This window comes from Nematolebias whitei, chromosome 6, assembly GCF_014905685.2.
Source record: "Nematolebias whitei isolate Nwh7 chromosome 6, NemWhi1, whole genome shotgun sequence".
Classification (NCBI taxonomy): domain Eukaryota; kingdom Metazoa; phylum Chordata; class Actinopteri; order Cyprinodontiformes; family Rivulidae; genus Nematolebias; species Nematolebias whitei.
This window is the reverse complement of record NC_056503.1, coordinates 38,594,015-38,614,774: the sequence shown is the minus strand read 5'-3', so window position 1 is coordinate 38,614,774 and position 20,760 is coordinate 38,594,015. Positions and strand designations below refer to the sequence as shown.

The 20,760-nt window shown below is 38.5% G+C and overlaps 1 protein-coding gene across 1 annotated transcript in view; it reads right to left on the bottom strand.

Moving 5' to 3' along the window:
* The window catches only part of nectin3a (nectin cell adhesion molecule 3a), a 42,492-nt gene extending 22,453 nt beyond the window's left edge, over window positions 1-20,039 (bottom strand). The window contains exon 1 of the mRNA XM_037678271.1: window positions 19,870-20,039. Within this exon, the coding sequence (XP_037534199.1) occupies window positions 19,870-19,960 (91 nt within the window). The 5' untranslated portion in view covers window positions 19,961-20,039. The remainder of the gene's footprint in view (window positions 1-19,869) is intronic.
* Between the last annotated feature and the right edge of the window lie 721 nt (window positions 20,040-20,760).

Below are 20,760 nucleotides of genomic sequence, written 5' to 3'. Positions count from 1 at the left end.
ATCATGTTGTCAATTGACCTAATTAGTGTTAATTGGTCTTCCAGCTGTTCGTTATATGCTCAATTTCCTTTTTCCAGCCACTTATTGCTACTTGTCCAAACTTTTTTGGGATTTGTTGACACTGTGAAATTTTGGAACAACATATTTTTCCTTTAAAATGTTACATTTACTCAGATTAAACTTTTGATCTGTCATCTATGTTACATTACGAATAAAATATTGATGTTTGCCATCTCCACATCATTGCATTCAGTTTTTATTCACAATTTGTTTAGTGTCCCAACTTTTTGGGAATCCGGTTTGTATTTAAAGGTTATTTTTATCCCAGATAATACACACATTACTTCTAACCTACAAAGCCCTCAACAACCTAGCTCCATCTTATATTACAGATTTTATTGTTCCATATTTTCTCAACAGAGCACTTCGCTCTCAGACTGCAGGCTTACTTGCAGTTCCTAGAGTTTCCAAAAGCAGAATGGGAGGAAGATCTTTCGGTTATCAGGCTCCTCTCTTGTGGAACCAACTTCCAGTTTCTGTCCATGAGGCTGACACATTGTCCAGTTTTAAGACTGGGCTGAAGACTTTCCTTTTTGATAAATCCTATAGTTAGGGTTGGCTTGTTATGCTGCCATAGGCTAAGACTACTGGAGGACAAATTGACCTCCTTTCCTTAAATAGGTTTACAAATGAAAAGTTTTCATTTGATAAAGGGTTGTAAGCCCAATCATTCAGGTAGATAACAATAAAAAAAGGTTAAATCGTGTCATCTGGAGGACTTCCTCAGTCTTCAGTTTTCATTTGATACGATTTCTATCTTATCTTGATTCTCGACCTGCTAGATGGACAGATAGATGGACAGATGGATGGACGGACGGATGGATAGATGGATAGATTATTGAGCATGTACTTTGTTGAATGAATGAATGCTTCTGTTCAGTGCCCTGAGATGACTTCTGTTGTGACTTGGTGCTATATAAATAAACTGACTGAACTGAATAGTCAAAAGCGAAAAAAAAAGTAGAAAAATTGTGTATTTTGATTGCTATTATGACTTTAAATTGAAAATGACAGAAATATCAAAATACAGTTGCCCAAAGTAAAAGCCCTGTGGTACAGGAATGTACACTTTACATGATTAGGTTAGTAAAATGTTATAATCCAAGCTAATTAAACTGTAACAAAAAAAACTATCTATACTAGATATATTTTTACTAGAACTACATTTTTATGCTTATCAAAAAGGCCATTTAGAAGTTGGTTATGTTTCATTTGCAGCTAAGTGGGCAAACAGGAGACAGTGTTAAATTGTACTGTGCCAGAGTAGGAGACAATATATAGCTCTATTGTTTCTGAATCCTATTGTGACAACTACAATGAAAATTATATTATGATGTTGCCTAACTCTTCCAGAGTTGGGGAGATCACTGTTGACATATGTGCAACGTGGTTGGAGGAAAAAAAAAACAACAAACAAAAACATCCAGCTTGGCGCTAGTGTATGCCATATCTTGGAAAACTAACCTGAAATAAATCCTAAATTACAGGTTGGGTCTGCTGCTGGGAATGAATCCATCTTAAGTCTGTTTTTCCTCTCTTTTTTGTGAGAATAATCATAGTTATGACTCATTGATAGAAATACATAAGCTTACTTTTTGAAGGTTGAACAAAGATTTATACCACCGTTCCAGACTGAATTGTAGAGGAGATCCATTTTAAACCTTTTGAATAAATATTTTCATATTCATAAAAAGAAGCAAAGTGCTGCCGTAAGCGATTTCAATCAAAATATTCAAACATAACATCTTAGTTCTCTTGACACGGCTGCAGTCACAGTAAGCTATATTGGGGAGTCATAAATTTCCACTTTGTACGTAGTCGCGGATGTGTATGGGGTAAAGCTTATAAAAGTGATCCACTGACTGGTATTTCAAGTCTCTGGCATGAATATGAGTGGTAAACCACAGCAATGCTATCATGGTTCGAGAGCAATATAACCAAGGAGGCCGAGGCTCCCCGTACTCCATTACGTCCCCTGTAATTTCAGTGATTACACTCACACGCACGCAGAATTTCTCTCTCTCCCAAAATAAGAAATAAGTGTGTGACCATGTGTGTAAAAGTAAGGCCTTCTGTTTGAATAGCTGCTCAAACTGAAATAAGTGAAGCTCCTACGTTTTGAAGTTTCATGTTTGAATATACTTGAGCTCTTCTGTTTGTGTTTTTCTTTCGTGCATCTCGGTATTTAAAACTAAAAATCTTGCCATACTTATCTAGTACAACTATATTTAGGCTGTTAACATGTTGCCCTTAAAGCAGTAAACTCCAACAGGCTTAGATATCATTCACTTGAAAAGACATTTGGAAAAGTCACATTAGATCATTATTCCATTTCCCCACAATAATTTAAACACCCATTTAGATCTTTTTTCCGCCTTTCATTCATGGCCTGCTTGAAAATACAGTGGACAGAGCTATAATCTGTTTTGCGGTACATGTGTTAGCCTGGGTCCTTCAGAGTGCACTGGTGTGGGGGAGAATCAGGGTCAGAACCATATGGATCTTGCAGTCTCCACTCTATGGTTGTCTGAACTGACACTGACAACTGTTTGTTGTCGTACTATTTGTACAACTTTGGTTATAAAAACAAGACAATACAAGCCCAATGCCAAATGCTAGAAGGTAATGTTGAAATTTACATTGCATCGATTACTGGACTAAGAATGAAGGCGGTTTGTGGGGAAAAAAAGCTCCTAATTGTAAGATGCTCACGTAGTAAACCAAAATGTTTGGCATGCGTGACATTGTATTGATGCTTGCAGACACGTGTCTCAGACCAGGTTTCTCCTTAACATGCTCCACATACTACAGCTACCTGACACGCAGCTCCAACTGCTACCGTTTGTCGTGTGTCGGTCTTCATGTGTCAGCTTAAAGGTCCGTCAATGCATACAAAGAAACAAGACTCCATTCGTGCTATGTTCTGTTTGTTTTACAGTAAAGCATTTGGAAATGGGGGGGAGGGAGACGTGTAAAAAAAGGACTCCACCCTTACCATTCGAAGAGACAGATGGCCTCTGCATAGGATACCTTGAGCCAGGAGGAGAGTGGGGAAACTTGGCACTGCTTGCTGCAAGAACACAGTCAGGCCTCACAAACTAGAGGACCATGACATTCTCTAAAATACTGCAGGCAAACAAAATAATCTGTTACACAAAGCTATCACACAGTTTCACGAGATAACATGACATCCATCTGCAGAACTGTGATGTAGCTTACATGTGTCACTATATTTTTTGTTGGTTATCAATCTTATCCAGTGAACAAAAAGTTCAGATCTTTAAAGAAGACCCAGAAAATATGATTTGCTGGTCATAGTGTCAGTTTTTCTGATTGGTCTGCAGATAAGAGCGCTGACCTGTAATCTTCTGACCAAAGTGAAAGAGGCTGCACTTTTGCCCCATTTTCATTGAGAAACCCGAGGAAAGAATGAACTCATAGGAAGGAAATGCTTGCTCTTTGAAGAAAGGCTTCATATTTGTTTCTTTCCTTTCTGACATCACTAATTGCGACAAGATGCTAGAGAGACGCAATGCTAAATCAAAACCTTCCTTTTTGCCTGGCAACTGGCTCAAACATTCTACAACTGCCAAACCACTTGATGAGCCAAAATCTCCACCTACCCAGACCTGACCCAGCTCCGGCCCTGACCTCCCCAGGAGAGGCTGTCTCTAGGCCTGGGAGGATGTCAGTGAAGCCCGCAGAGCATGTCAGGACCGTGAGAGGCACAGGGCATCCTCGGTCAGAGACACTTACAAGCAGTTAACAAAACACACAATATGTCATGTTCATGTAGACAAACTCCATGCATAGATTATCATGTCAAACAGCACTCACAAGAGACCGATCTAAAGACCTCACAGGAGAAGAATGCAGACATGAGATCTGAGCACGAGGGAATGTGGTTTTAGGACTAAAGCAGGAGGAAACTGAGTGGAACATAGAATAGGGACAGAAAGCAAAAAACAAGTTAGTAATGGAGAAAGTGAGGAAATGAGATGGCATGCAAAAGAAACGGTGCAACAATGAGAACATAGAAATACAAGTGGCTGTCAGTCATTTCTGCATACGTTTAGTTCAAAATATATTATTTCATCAGTTGAAACTATTTAAAAAAAAAATGATGTCGTTAAATGTAGTATTTTACAAGTCATATATAAAGATCATAAAAAAATCCAAATATTCAATTAAAATTTGTTTAAAAAAGAGTCATTATAATTTTAAGGGAATGGAAATGTTTGTAAAACCTCCATTTAGAACTAGCCTGAAGGAGCTGCGTTGTAATTCAGGGAATAGGATTGTGGAATTGCCTTGATATCATAATAAAATTTTCTAAAACAATTTATATGTTTAAAAAGACGATTAAGTTAAAATTGTTGGGAAAGTATGATACCAGGTGAAAGATGCCTAATATTTTTCGTTTGCACTTTGGAGATTGTTCAATTCAAAGTTGTCTGTTTTGTAGTTATTTTATATATTTTTTTTAAATAAGGGGCAGATATTATAAGAATTTTCTTCTTCTTTCTGCACCCTTTTCATTATATGTTTTTTTTTCTTCCTTTTAAATGAATTTGTTTAGTTTCTTTTAAATTAATGAATAAATGAAAATGAAAAAAGTTACTCAACAGTTTTACTATCGCATATTTGAGACACACAATAGCAAACTTTTTGCTAATCTCAAAAATGTCAGAGGATTGTTTAAAATATTGTATATAATAGATAAGCTCGTAAAATAATTAAGTTAGCATTGCCTCACTGGCTGATGAAAACACCCTCAAAAGAGTACAAATCTTCTTGACAAAAGAGATCCCTACTTTTCCTGTGTAATGTAAAAAGTAAGAGAAAAACAAAATAAAAACTGCAACAACTGAATAAAGGGTATGGACCACAAACAACCCCAGACTCTTACTTTCAGACTTGTTGTTGATTACAATCTAAATGGTGCTTTGGATTTTTACTCAAGATCTTCTGCCCATATTTCCATCTCAAAGTCTTAGCTATAAGTAGAAACAGATTTTGGATTAAATCATGGTGACATAACTTATTTCAACATTTATATGTTGACCAAGTGTTTTTAATTAGGGTTTGTTAGATTTTGGTTTGAACTTGGCTGATTTTTAATTGTAAAGATATCAGAAGCAGTGAAGACAGAACCATTTGGATTGACTGCCTTTTAAATCAGAGACTTGGGGTGAGTGAACTTCACACAATGAATATATGTCTTAACGCTGGCCTCCCAGACCATTGTTTTTGTAAGACCTATAACTCTGTCTCAATCAGTCACAAACAGGATAGGCCAAGTGGTCATTTGCATGTTTTATAGCATGCCTTTATTGTAAGAAATATTTGTGCAGAGTGAAGCAAACATTAGTCTCTGCACCAGCACTAATCTATCCCTTTCCTTCCTTGCATTGTGTCCTGTGAGGGTGCGAGGCATTTTTACAGGGTTAATTGATGGTGGAGACAAACAGAGGCTGACAGGCCTTTAAAAAGGGGCAGGCAGGCCTCTTTCACATGTCACTGTCCTCTTCAAAATCCTTTTTCTCTCTTCTCCCCCACAGAGATGTGGACTTGTGTGCCCTCTCATGAGTCACATTTAATGAAAAGATCAGTGCCTAAAAGCAAAAGATCAATAGTGTTGACATAGACAGTATTATGAAAGGTTGCAACCTCTCAGAGTCAACCAGAACGGTGCTGTAGGACTTGAGAAGGACAATTTCTGCCACTGTATGCCAAAGGAACACAAACATCCTTCAGCATCCTGTCTTGTGTGGGATGAGTGAGTGTGGGATTTGTTATTGTTTGTTGCGGGGGTTCAGTATTTCATTCAGTGTGAGCACACAATGCTGCAAAATCCAAAGATGGACAGCAGTGTTGATTTTCAAAACAAAGAAGCACAATTTATTACGGATGGTAACTAAAATTTAAGAAGGCAATTTTTTTACTGCTGTTAAATTGAATTGTGTATTTTGAAGGTGGTAAAAATATAAGTTTATTCGTAAAATAATAAAAGCTGACATCACAAACCTATATATGTTAATAGAAACAAATGATTTTTTTTCCTCCCCAAAATGGTACTGTAATTATGTGGTGCAAAGTTATTAATGGAGGTAGCACACAGATTAAATATACATTAAAGTGTAGAGTAAATGAATAGTGTGTAGCACTAGTAATGCTGCTTTGCCATTTTTCACCACTAAAAGCTGAATGCAGGTGTTCTTCTTTGGCAACATTTTATTGTGTATTAATAGATTTACAAGACAGCATTTTTTGCAAGAGACAACACCAGAAACATCTAGGCCATTAAACCAAAACAACACATCCGCATATAGTGTAGAGGCGAATGACTCTTAATAGTAAAGGCAACAATGTTTTCTTACAAGATGCAATCATACAAACAGAGCATCTAAGACAGAAACCACCAGAAGTTGGTTATTAGAATGATTAAACCTCCAAACGAGAACTATAACTACCGGTAAGTCTATGGCTTAACAATACTAGAACACGCAAAGACCTGAATGATAAAATGTGTTTACAACTTTTCATATTACAGTATGTGACTCAAATATTATCGATGACAAACTCCTTTTTGTGTCCATGGTTATGCAAACTAAACATTAATGTTAATAAAGAAAGTGCAAGACTACCAAACAAAATGGTTCAACATTTATTCAAGGCAAAATCTGAGTGGCTTCTGGGTAATACCAGATGGCTAGGCCTCAGACTGACGAAGCCTCTTGGATGAGGGGCGAAATGTTTCTTTTTAACAAAAAAACGAAATCCAGATGACATGATTCAACTATAGCTATCTCTTTTTATCATAAGATGATCTTAGTTCAAAACTCTGGCATGAAAGGCAGAAGGTGACATGCAATTCTTCAAGGAATGCTAGGCCTTTAAAATGTTTTGGCTGGATTGTAACGTGCTGGAATAAACATATTTAACATTTAATTCTCTATGTAACAGAGCTTACTGTAAGAGATTTGTCCCTTTCAGGCTCGAAGCAGCATTGTTATTTTACACATTGCCTTGCACGGGGTCGACATACAAGTTGTTTCTGTTTGTCCGAGACAAACTATTTTCATCTCGGACAAGCAGATCTCGCCTCGAGAGTGTCTGGTGGACAACCAAGTGAAACAGACATGAATTACATCTCTCCATCGCTGCAATGGATTTTGGTCATTTTAAAAAATGAAAAGGGGGGAAAAATGTGTGTTTAGTTATGGTCTTTTTAAAGTCATCCAATCAAATAAGGATACAGGAATTAAACTGATGCTGCTTTCAACAAATAAGGAGAACCAGAGTCACAGTTTTACCCAATCAGAGCAGAGCAGGGTGGGTCCTGATGTCTGATACATGGCAGGTGTGCGCAGTGTTCCTAACTCAAAGACAGACTGCAGGTGAGAGCACCGATCAGTGTTTCCTGGACTATTTTACAAGGAACACACCACTCTACCAGAGCCCAAGGTCATGATACAGTGTGTCCCCTATTAATCAAAGAGTGCACCCTGCCTTGTCAACAGAACCGAGCACCCCGCCTACCAAATCCCCTCCCCCCCCACACACACGCAGCTCCACCACTTCCAGATGGGGCACGGAGATTGTAGCAGCTCAGCTCAGACTCCAAACTGTGAGCAATACAAACGTAGCGCTCCGCTTACACCATACATACTCCTCCATATGCGCAATCTCCATCCAGGAATTTTTGGCTATTTGACTAATTTAGTGTGTTTGAAGTTGTTCCTGTGCATTTCTGCATAAATGAACACGCACACAAAATTATGACCAGTCACACAAGACTTTGCACATTCACCTGTGAGAAAAAATTTGTCTCGGCCCTGTATCGAGAAGAGCCAGGCGAAGCTGCTCTGAGAACAAAACTGTTATTTTCATGATACAACTACGTCAATGAAAGTCAGTACCGCTGCTTCAGATGGAGTCTGCAAGACCCGTCTCTCATGGTGAGAGGCTGCATCTGACGCTTTAGTTCTAAATAAACAATATTAACACTAAAAGATGCATATGTATGCCCCAGATTATAGCAGAGATGTGTATCTCTGTTTAACTTTTTTTTTTTTTTTTTTTTTTACCTGAAACTCAAAGTTTTCTTTGAGAGTCAGTTTCAGGTCTTTGTAGTTTATCATAAATATCAGCAAAATTCAATTCAACGGTGTTTTAGCAATATGCTGTTGTGGCTGTTTGCATGTGCTGAACTTGATTAAATTTAGAATCATACTGAGGAGTACAGTAACTCAGAAACTGTGAACTGCGATAAACACAATTTAATAAATGATAAATATGAAAAATAAATAGTATTAAAAGACTGCATGAGCTGAAATTCTGTAAATCTAATCCGTTTGAATGAAATAATGAATTTTTGTGGAAAATTTTGTCAGTCTGGCAAATTTTAAAACACTAATAATTTTAAGTTAATTTATACTCAGACAACCCCTCAATTGAAAACACTGAAATTCCAGCAAAGAAACAGCAGAAAAGTTGTTCAAAACCCCTCTCTTCCTCATCATCCTGACAATGATGTTGGTCTTGAGGCTGCAGATTAAAGTCTTCTTACAACTTCAACACTTCATTAGTGACCACTATCCTGTGTACTTATAATAAGGTTGTGTAAAGAAACTGGTCTAGATTACATGATTTACCCTTTTTTGCACAGTATATATGCTCCTATTATAGTATTGGGGGGGGGGGGGTGTTAGTCAAGTTATTTTTTTCTGCTTTAATCTCTGTCTTACATAATTTGCAAGTGGTACCTTCATGACAATTCTCAAGTTCCACTTGAGCAACTCCTGAAAGAGTGACACTCGGGAGCTTGTAAATTACAAACAGTCCACAAGATTGAGAAAATACAGAATAGCAAACATTGTATATAGTGCAATATACTTATTTAATTGAAAATTTCTTGATGTTTTGCCTTCTTATGGTGAAAGTTGCAGACAAAGATGTTGGCGGACAACCAGATTTTGTCAAGAGGTTGTCTGTTGGACAACCCCTGATCTAGCCCTGCATGCATATGTAAACAAAATAAATAAATAAAATGCATACATATGTGTTTTGGTTTTATATTAAATCTAAGAAGAATCACGGTTGCCTCACAGCCATCTCATTCAGTGAGTTACTATCTTTACTACTCAAAAACAGCTGGGTAAATAAAGCAGCCTTCTAATTCTCAAGTGCAAACCCAGCAATGATAAATTCTGACACACAATTAGATGGAAAATACTCAGAGGTCTCTATTTAGTTTTAGCCACATTGCTTTCACTGTATTTATGTCTTTGTTCCCCGAAAGTTGCTGTAATTTCCTGCTAACAAAGATTCCTATAACTTAGCACAATCATCACTCAGTGATACAGCCATAGATCTGTCTCATGTTAGGGCTTCACAGAAAGAACAGGCTTTCTGGACCCAACACAGAATCCACTGTGGAGCTGAATGGACTATTATTAGGACAACCTAATATAACGTAAACATAGTTTCCCACATAATGCAGGGAACCCAAGGGGAAAAATAGCTTTTTTTTTTCTTCATTAAAATAATTTGAATATTGAACTCATCAATTATTGGTTAAAAACAAATGATTGGATGTTGACAGATATGTCAGTTAATCTTTAGTGCAATGGAGAGCACAAAATATACCATTGTATGATAATGAGCACCAATAAAGGACATTTAGATGTTTATTGTAGAAGTGAATCAAAGCCCTGCAGCCACAGTCAAACTATTGGTAAAACTTGCTTTATACAAAGATTTATAATAGACTTTTAGAAAAACTGATAGCTTAACTGATAGCTGTGATATTTTGCCATTTCAAATTTTGCAAATTTACAATATGTGCCATTTTCTTTCCTCACTATAGCTTCAGTACAACAAACAACACTTAAACAACCTGAAATAGGAAGGAAACGCTAATTTAACTTGTTTCGTTATGCATTGAAAAATGTTTGTTTACTGTGGTACTTGTTTACTGTGGTACAACATTTTGTTAATATGCACCAGCCAATAAGACAATAACCAGAATAAGTGGGTTTTTGACTTAATTGGAAGGTATCATCGACTACCGTAATTTTCAGACTATAAGGCGCACCAGATTATAAGGTGCATTCAGCGAAACAAAACGGTCAGATAAGTTGAACTTTATTCAACTCATTCACAATAACCACTTAAAATTGGTTTGAGGTCAGTAAGTACAACCAGAATTAATACATAAGGCGCACTGGATTATAACGCTCGCTGTCGATTTTTAAGAAAATTAAAGGATTTCAGGTGTGCCTTTATAGTCTGAATAATACGGTAGACGAAACGGCACAAGAAGAAATTTAAAGTGCCTGTGACAGGCAATTTCTAAAAAATACTTAACGGAAAATTAAATTATGCCGGTATGTGACAAAATAGGTAAAATCACATGCATTGTGCCAAATGTTGTTAATGCCTGTGTTTCCAATAATGCATTCGTATTTTTCATTACAATTCTGTTACAGACACTTTGAAAGAACAGAAGCAGAAAAAAAAAATTAAACAATTCACACATCAAAACTGTAAATACACTATAATGATCCTTATAGTACAGAGAGCCATTCACAAGCTAACCTCTGTTGCTTTATACAATAAAAGATTCAATTAGAATCAGAATCAGTCAAAGAAAACTGCTATTGTTTTATCTCTGTTTTCTCGTCCTATAAATAGATGGGGTGCACGCACACAATTTCAACAAACTAATCTACAGGTTTCCAAATCATTAGCATCACTGCCCTGCATGTCAGCAATATAACCACAGGAAGGAAGTAGCGCAATTCACCAGAAACCTGTCTCAGTATTCTGTGTATTCAGCAGTCAATAAAAACAGGATGCAGTTTGGTCACTGTGGCATCCCTAACATTATTATGGTCAAAGGAGGTTTATTTTCCTAGCACACCCACATTTCCAGATGCACAACATTCTCAACTTCATTCTGCAACAGATTAAAGATTAATCCACATGTACCCACTTTGAACAGAGAAAGAAAAAAGTAAAGTGACCACCAGGTCACTCCAATGGATTAAAAAAAAAAAAGTCCACTCAAGTAAATCCATTACACCTGTTTGCAATTTTACCATTTCAACTTACATTTGTCTACAACAGAAGTGGACAAATGTGAGAGGAAAATATGACTAAAACATACAAATGTTGTACAAAAATAAACAAATGTACATAAAATCTAGTTTAATTTCCAGGAACTAATTTCACATCCACGACTTGAATACCCTGTTCAAAAGCATGAATATTCAATTCAATTCAGTTTATTTATATAGCGCCAAATCACAACAAAGTTGTCTCAGGGCACTTTACAGAAACATTCACATACATATAATATATTCTTTTATATACAATATAAAAAATATATATATATTTATAATGAGTAAAAGTAGTAGTAACTGATTGTGTTGGTCTAATCTGGGCTGCTGGGTAAGTACACTTTAAAACCGTGTTGTCTTTCAAATGTAATGTAATCTCGTCATAATCTGATATTCTAACTCTCCTGGAGTGCTACACAAACTGGATGGTTGTTTTGTTGCAATCCAAGCAGAGGTAAAATGTTTTTTTAAAAAGTAGTAACACTGAAGTGTGGTAAAGTGAATCGTAAACTCCAACTCTGTCCTGGTGCATCACAGATGTGACACTAAAAAGAAAACCGTATAAAGAGATGTTCCGCTTTCCGTTATAAATATTTAATGGTAATACAACCTTCAGTTTATTTGGTCTTATTTTATACAGCTTTGATCAGGATGAAGAAATTTATTCAAGTTTCTAGTCTGACTCAAAATGAGAGGATAAGTATCTAGAACAAAGGCCGATGGATGAAAGGTGCTGTAGTAGATATTACAGGAGTATTTCACTGAAAATCAGCAGGGATCCAGCTGTGCAAATTCCAATTCAAGCCTTCATTGCAACATGCTTCCTGGACTGTTCAGTGAGGACAACTCACTTTAAAAAAACTTAATTACGTCATATCTTTTACAACTTGATATTTAACAGCATGAACTCAACATGAAACTGTTCCAGCTCACACAGCAATATTCAAACAGTCCCTTCTATAAAACAGGAAAGAGTTTTAGACTGTCAGTACAGAACAAATCAATCAATAAATAATTAATGCAGTGGTTTTCATTCTCCAATACAACAACAGAACATTTAGTTTATTTGGTTGTATAATATTTTTTGTTTAAGAAAATATTTCACAGGGTTTGCAGCATTTCACGAAAACAGAATCCTCTGATATTTCTCTGAGTAAATCCTGAAATTCCAGGCGATATTTCAGTCATACGTACGAAACCCTCAAAACTCAATGTCTGAAGTGGCGGGCAGAGTCACATTCAGAGATGACAGTAAGCATACTGTAGCCTATGATATGTGCATATGGCAGTCATTCCTAATAATAATTTATGTTGTATTACATCAGATACTTAAAAGTCACCATAGCCAGTCATTAAGGATAGGTGTATGTACACTGTAGAAGCAGAACATGGACTGAATGGTACTAGAAAACTAGCATTAACACATACATCAAAATCTCAAAAAGACCTGTTTTTAAATCAGCAGATCAGTGTTCAAATTCCCTGACATTTCCTTGTCTGGAAAATGTGAAAGACGTGCTAGATTTTCCTTGATTTCCAGAGCTGCTGGGAATTTTGGTTCAGCTGACAGGGTGGGGCACCTTCCCTGTATAATTGTAGGGGAAACACTCTAAGTTTTATTAAAATTTGCTCACCAGTTCATGAGATAGTACTTCTCCAATGATAGAGACAAACTTACACTCAGACATGCAAACAGACAAAACATTATTGCCCTTTAATCAATATAAGGCAATAATTGCAAACTAATTTTGATAGGGCCAAAATATGTGAATAGTCTCTGCTTTGTCACTTCCTCTTTTCCTGTTCTGGGAATATTTAAGATTGTGCATATTGAATATATTGAATGAACAGTGAGATTTGAAGGAGGGTGTCACATCCAAGCTGGTCACATAGAAGATGAGGGATGTAGGCAGGAATAACTATTCTTTTTCTCTGCTACAGTGGAATAAATGTCAATTTTCTTTGTGTACTTCTACATGAGGCAACACTGCAGATAGCACAGCCCAGTGTTTAACTGGTGGGTGTTAATAATCTCCCACTTGGGTGGTAGGGGGTGGGTCAGTGCACACAACTCACTGTGTGCCCAACCCACAGCTGAACGAACCGAAACAAATAAGATCGAGGGGTGAAACTCAGCCACACCTGTTTCCCATAACCTTTGTGCTCCTCTCCTGGAGAGGTTTAACTGCTGATGCTGCATAGCGGGTGTGTATACCCCTTTAAAGTAGACAGTAAAGCCACAGTGACCATAAAACGAATCCCAAAGTCTGATTTTGTTTTTATGAAAAAAACTTGGTTCTTGAAAATAGCCAGCAAAAATAGTTTAAAATGTTTCCCTCTGTTCATTCACAGCAGGTAATTAACCATGGAAATATCTGGAAGCCATTTATATAGCACAGTTTCCTATGACTCAGGGACTGAAACAGTGAGCTCCTGTCTATCTGAGATTTATTCAGCAGACAAGGCATTAAAAACACAGTGAATATAGCTTTGCCTATATTAGCATTTTGCCCGCTTCCTTTCAATTTAAGACGGTTAATTACTCACAAATTTACTTATACCATCAGAAATGTTGAATGGCTTTTCAAAACAGATGGTGAGATTAAAATCTAAGGTTGAGTGTGACTATATTGGGATTGTTATGGTACGATCGCATGAAAATCCCTGTTAACTTTCCTACTTGATCGATTTTTAACACAGCATCCACCTCAGACAAAGCAAAACCTGTTGAGCATGTGGGTGAGACATAGGTCAGGCAGAACTACTGCTAAGTAAACTACAGTGGACATCAAATATCACAGAGCTATGTATAGTTTTCACAACATAAGATGATGAACTACCAAAAACAGAATGGAAATTAAGCACATCATCATTGATGTAACACAGAGTGCCATTTGTAATTATGTGAACAAGTTACTGTTTTAAGAAATTACAAAATAATTGCAAATAGCTGATTTATTACATGGCTTCCCTTGAAAAAAACCCTCTACTGTTTAACCAATAAAACCAACAAGATGTAAACTTGTGCTTTAGCTCCTTGTCAACAAACTGAAGCACAGAAGTACAAAGTAAAAAAAAAGAAGGACAAACAATATAAAAATAAATGTTATCACTTGCAGAATAATGTAAATGCATTGTGTAAAATCCTTTACATACCAGTTTACTCACATGTGAACACACAACTTGGGTCATATTTTACAGATGTTGATAAACGAGATAAAACACAAGGGTATTTATTTCAAGACTTTTTTTTACCCTGGAAACATCCATCCATCCATCCATTATCTGTACCCGCTTATTCCATTTTGGGTCACGGGGGTCGCCGGTGCCCATGTCCAGCAATCACTGTGCGAGGGGCGGGGTACACCCTGGACGGGTCGCAAGTCCATCACAGGGACACATAGAGACAAACGAGACAAACAACCATTCACTCTGTCACTCACACCCAGGGACAATTTAGAGTTACTAATCAGCCTAACATGCATGTTTTTGGTCTGTGGGAGGAAACCGGAGTACCCGGAGAAAACCCACGCATGCACAGAGAGAACATGCAAACTCCACCCAGACAGGCCCCTGGACCAGGGTTTGAACCAAGGACCTGTTCGCTGAGAGGCAGCAGCTCTACCAGTTGCGCCACTGTGCTGCCCACCCTGGAAACAATTTTCCAAAAACATCATTCTGGAGCTTCTAAACACTGTCTCAGTGTGGAGGCAGAACTGAAACAATAAAAGCCTTTGCCTACTCGCAGAACTGTTCTTGTGTGGATGACCTCACACATGAAAAAGTCTGAGGTGTCAAAGGACGCTGATGCACCCAGAGTGGGTCGTATTCATCACTTTGCATCATTTATGGCCGGCCCTTAGTGCTCTTGTGACAATCAAAACTAAAGTTATTAAAAAGCCGTCACAAACCTCACACCAAACATGAAATTCAAGCTCAACATTTCTTTTTAATGAAAGAGTGGCTGATTGTTTTGAAAAAGAGTGATAAAAAAGATGTAGGATGCACATGTGGATGCTTGAAAATAAACAAAAAAATGGTAATCATCCACTTCCACATGGTTATCACAGTAAATTAGCCATTATATAGCAAATTATTATGCAGTAAAATTGGAAATTATCTTCTATTCATGAGTGAGGCCAATTCCTGTTCCAAAGTGGCTCCCGTCACGAGGTTGGGCACAGAACGGTGTTTAAAAGTGAAGCTGAAGGCCAGAACTGTTTCTTTTTAAGTGTTCAGTCTAATAAAAGGAAGAGGAGAAATCCTATTTGCAACACAGTCTGTGCATTTACAAGAGAAGAGAGGCTGGATGCTGGCCTTCACTGCTCCTAAGGAAAGCTGTGAAGACAGAATCAGACAAGCTCTGACCTTTATGTTTCTCTCAGTAGATGGTGTCATTTAACTGGAATCTTTTGTTTTGCTAAAGTATGAATAAATTGGGTAATTTCTCCAGTCTTTTTAGTTTCTTCCAGCAATCAGATTTCTCATACAGAGTGTGCAGAAGCTGAATGTCACCAACACTAAGCTTTGTGTTTTGTAAACAAAAATAATAAAGTTAATTTGTGTCACTAATCCCTACTCCTATTGTCTTTGAATAAAGAGCCATGGATAGGAGTAAGTTTAGAGATAAAGGTAATATTAGGAAGTGTGACTCAGCCTTTGTTTGCAATGAATATATAACAATTCATACTTGGACTTCATTGTTGGTGATTTAGTCTTCTGATCTATTTTGCAGTGATCAGCCCCAGAAGCATCTTTGAAGTGTACACTGAAATGTGTGTGAATAATAACCATCATTAAAGCCCCTATTTTAAAGTATAATAAGAACTAATTTAACTTTGGATTTATCCGGTTAATGCGCAAAATCCTACAATCACCAGCTGTGGTTGTCTCCTTTTTATAGACAAGATGAGACCTTAACTAAACTTGGTGTGTTTGCAGCTCTAAATTCATTAGAGAACCTCCAGGGAGTTCACAACCTCTGCCAGCCCGTCACATCTGTCGTGGAAAAGGAAGCAAAGGGTGGAGTTAACAGAAGCTGGTGACCACAAGCTGCTCCCTGAACCCCACACAAAACCTCCATGTTCCACAACAAAGCCCCAGACTCATCTGCTGACGGCTTCCCCTCAAACAGAAAACGCGCCGCTCGTATTTAAAACGATTAGAAGGATTCAATCATCTGCTTTATAACCAAGATTTAAGATCAAATTAGAAGGATCGGATGGGTGTGACAGCTGTTGCCCAGAGCGCACCCAAATCAAGCCTATTTTAAAAGCTTTTCACAATTTTCATAAAAGACCAGATGAGCACTTCAAGTCATCAATGAGCTTTTGACTTTGGCAGATATTTTTCATTGGAGTCTGGTTTATCAAATCATGTTTGAAGTTTAATCATTTGAAGAATGGGCATGCTGCCGGTTTAAAACTTAAAAATAAGGTTTGTAAGCATTAACATAACAACCAAGAAAAACCAGGACATCTGATGTGACTATATATCTATATTAAGTTATTGACCAATCTCCCCAAACAGAAGGTCTTGACCTGATCTGCCCTGTGGTGACAGAGCCATTAACCTCAGCAGCAGGCACCAAATCTGCTTCGTCAATGCACTGCTCTTTCTTAAATCTATTTCTGGTCTCAGTCTGTAATTTAGGTGGCTCCATTACTACATTATTTATTTAGATTGCGAATCATGCGGCCCCTAGAAAAGAAACCACAAAACTTTGCACTTCAATTACAGACCTCACATGTCTGTAGCCACACATTGAATGAATCCCCTCCTCACAACTCCGTCTGCTCTAAAAAGGGACTCCAAAAATGAGACACTAAGAAAAAAACTGACAACAAGACAGTTTGTCACCAAGTCGCCTGCGCTGCTGCATTCTCAAGGCGCTCCAAACATGTCATCAAGAGTCAAAAAGCTGTACACACAGTTCCTCTTTTGCTGCCTAGTGTTGATAATAAGATCATTTGGCTGTCAAGGTGACTAGTCAGAGACCAATTCTGTATCCACAATGTGCCAAAAAGCACATTTGGAGGCTAATTAGCTTATTGCAGCAGTGTGTTGTTCATCAAATCCCTCAGTTGATTTGTGATCCAGAGCTATGTGTGTACAAAAAAATGGTATGAAGAAGACCCTGCAGAAACATGTGTGGCAAGTATGTGTGTAAGCACTGAGGATGAGACCGGTGCAGCAGACAAACAAACTAAACGTTTGATGAGCTTTCCCTGATGAAGCATGACTAATTTTAAACTGTTCTTTACTTAAAAGCTAAATGCTGATATTACCTTGAGCATACACAAAGAAAAATTAAGTTTTTCATAGTTTTCAAAAATTCTTTGATGTGATTTAATGAAAATCTGCTCAGCTACTTCAACCAAGATCTAGCATTTCTTGAACGAATGCAAACCGCATTATCATGACAGTTTTCAGCTCAGAAAATGATGGCCTTGTAGCCATTTTGGTCATACCTCGTGTTATGTAAAATCCCATACAACATTCCAAGATAACTCTCAGCTACTACCACACCCAATTTGAGCTCAATGTCTGTGAAATTGAAGGTGCTACAGCCATTCTTGTGTTGGCTAAGGTCCATTAATTGGGGTAGACATCTTGAATTAAGGTGACTCCAAACTGTAGATGCACATCCACGGATTACTTTGAGAGTATCACTAAAATCTATCCAGTGGTTCTTGAGATATTTTGCTAACAGAGTGACAGTGTTGACTTTAACAGGTAATGATGGTTGGTTTGTTACAATCAATCACTGAGACGAGTGAGTTTTCTGTTAATGAATGGGGGGTGGTGACGCAGAGGTTAGAGAGGTGGGCCTGTGATCCGAAGATCGCCGGTTCACGTCCCGACAACATCAAAATTATGGGTGGGGTAGGTGAAGCACCCACACTTGCCCCCACCCTCATTCACCCCACCCTGGGCCCATGAGCAAGGCCCTTAACCCCCCATCTGCTCCCCAAACAGGTCTCTCTTGAAAAATCAAAAATCACACATAGAATGTATTCATTAAAACTCCAAGTAGGAGTTTATAATAAAATCTTCTACATTCTGATAAACTTTCAAGACTCCCTGTTGTCCCAAAAAAGGGGGTTTGAAGCCCTGGAATCAGGATGATCTTGAGAAATTTGCGTCGTTTTTAAATCCCACCAAAATTGTTTAGAATTTTTAATAAAGTTGGTATCATTTCAGCAGCTGTGGCTGAGTGGTTAGAGCAGTCGTCCTCCAATGCAAGAGTTGGGGGTTCGATTCCACCATTAGTCACATGCCCAAGTGTTTCTGGGCAAGACACTGAACCCCTCATTGCCTCCGATGTGTGTCCCATCAGTGTATGGATATGATAAAGCACTGATTAGTATTTGTATAGATCTAGTAGTGCTGTATGAATGGGTAAATGAGGGCACAGATTGTAGCACAAAGCGCTTTGAGTATCTTGATCAGATAGAAAGGCGCTATGTAAGCACAGCTCATTTAAGTTGCATCCAAAACAAAGTTTACTACAACTTGGGAACTTTGATCTTTCTTTGTAACATACCTAGATGAGCATTGCAAGTCAAGATGCATCACTCGGAGTATGTGTTGAATGATGATTAGTGGTTACCACATTGAATTTTACCCATATATATTTTTTTAATTGGTTGCATTAGGCCATTTTTGTAGTCATTGGGCTGTGGCGGCCATCTTGAATTGCATTTTGTCCAAAAGTTAATAATTTCTAATTGTGGTGGGAGCCTTCTAACAGGTATGCATATCTAAAAGGATTAGCCTGTCCTTGAATCCATTGACTAAAGCTGATGGTGCATTCCTGGGTAGTATTTACCGAGCAGCCACCTGTGTTTGTCCCCGCTCTTCAGTCCCTGTCATGTCCTGTAATCCCAGCTCAAGGCTGGGCTGCAGTAAAAAGCTCTCCAGCTGCTCTGCTCGGGACAGCAAAGGCACTGAAAGGTGCTCTGCTCCGGCTGGCATGCTGCCCGGCTGCGGGTCAATACTTCCAGAGACTCGGCGACTGCAGTGAGCGCCTGGAAACATGTCTCCATCTCTGCTGCTGCTCCTCACATATACCTGCAGCTTTCCGCAAAACTTTTGTCGCTCGCAGGAGCTCCGCTTAGCTTCACAGATGACTTTATTTCGTTTCTATTTTTGTGCACCGCAAAAACCCGTGCTGCTCCTCAATGGGTCTTTAAGCCGACTGAGTGGGAGAAATCCCCGCCGGTGTTTCCCCTCGTCAACCCCCTGAACGATATATAAGCCAGCGAAAGCGGCACCCAAGTTATATACATAAGTAGGCTAATAAGTGTAAAAATGCTTTCTCGAGCTGGGTAATTTGCGCGAGGTGTAAGTTCACAGCAACTATTGTTAACGGTGTTGCGTTCAAAGACATGAGGTTTAGCTAACGGTCAATGGATGCTGGCGGCGACTTCTCCTTCCTTCGTTCGCGTCGCCACCGCTAACAAACACCCACAGACAGAAACTTAGCGTCCTTATAAACTGCTTAAAATGCAGTTAGATGGGTTTCAGCACAATGAGGGTTCTGGTGTGCCCGGCTGGACCGATAAATGCGGGAGGACCTTCCGAGAGCAGAGCCGCACACACCGCAGCAGCAACTTCTCACCGTTACTCCAAAAAAGTAGCAGCACGAGCCCAAGACACCGACAAGAGACCGTTAACTCACCGGCAAGTCCGTAAAGGATAAGAAAAGTCGCCAAGAGTCGCATTCCGTTATCCGATAAAGTCCCCGTCCTGTTCGTCGTTCTGCACTCCATAGTTTGCGTGTGTTTGTGCGCCTCGGCGCTTTCAGCTCTGTGCTCCTTTTCCTCCCCTAGCTCGTGCCTTCTCTTTCTGTGGCTCTGCCTCGCGCTCCTGGAGCTGCTCTCCATAGCGACGGGTCCGCGTGGGCCGTACCAAGTCTGCGCAACAGCAAAATGCAACGCTGCGTACCTTTCATACATCGCCTTTTTGGGTTGAATTTATGGCTTAATTTAATTTTTTCGATTAATTATGGCACCACTTACTTTCGTTTTACCGGATAAGTATCAAATAAATATGGTCAACAACCAAAAAAAAGATGATTACATACTGAACAACTAAGCTAATTATAAAATATCCTACATTTCAAAGTTGCAGTAAAGGCCACACAATGGCAACAACTCGTGTGGGTGTGGATATAAACTATAAATTCTTGAAGGAAAGCAATTTGTACTACCACAACAAATGTATCTGTAAAATTGGTTAAGTTATAGCCATTTTTGTGTTTTCTAATGTCAATTGGCCTTGGAAACAACCAAATTCAAGATGGCCACCAATACTTTATTTATTAACCTTTATTTAAAGAGGCAAATCCCATTGAGATCACATCTCTTTTGCAACATGCATGAATTTGGTCCGTGGGAGGAAACCGGAGTACCCGGAGAAAACCCACGCAAGCACGAGAAGAGCAAACTCCCCACAGAAAGACCCCAGGTTCAACTGGGGGATTGAACTCTGGACATTCTTGCTGTGAGGCAACAGTGCTAACCACTGAGCCAGCTGACTTAATCAGCTGGAGAGTTGCATTCACTGATTT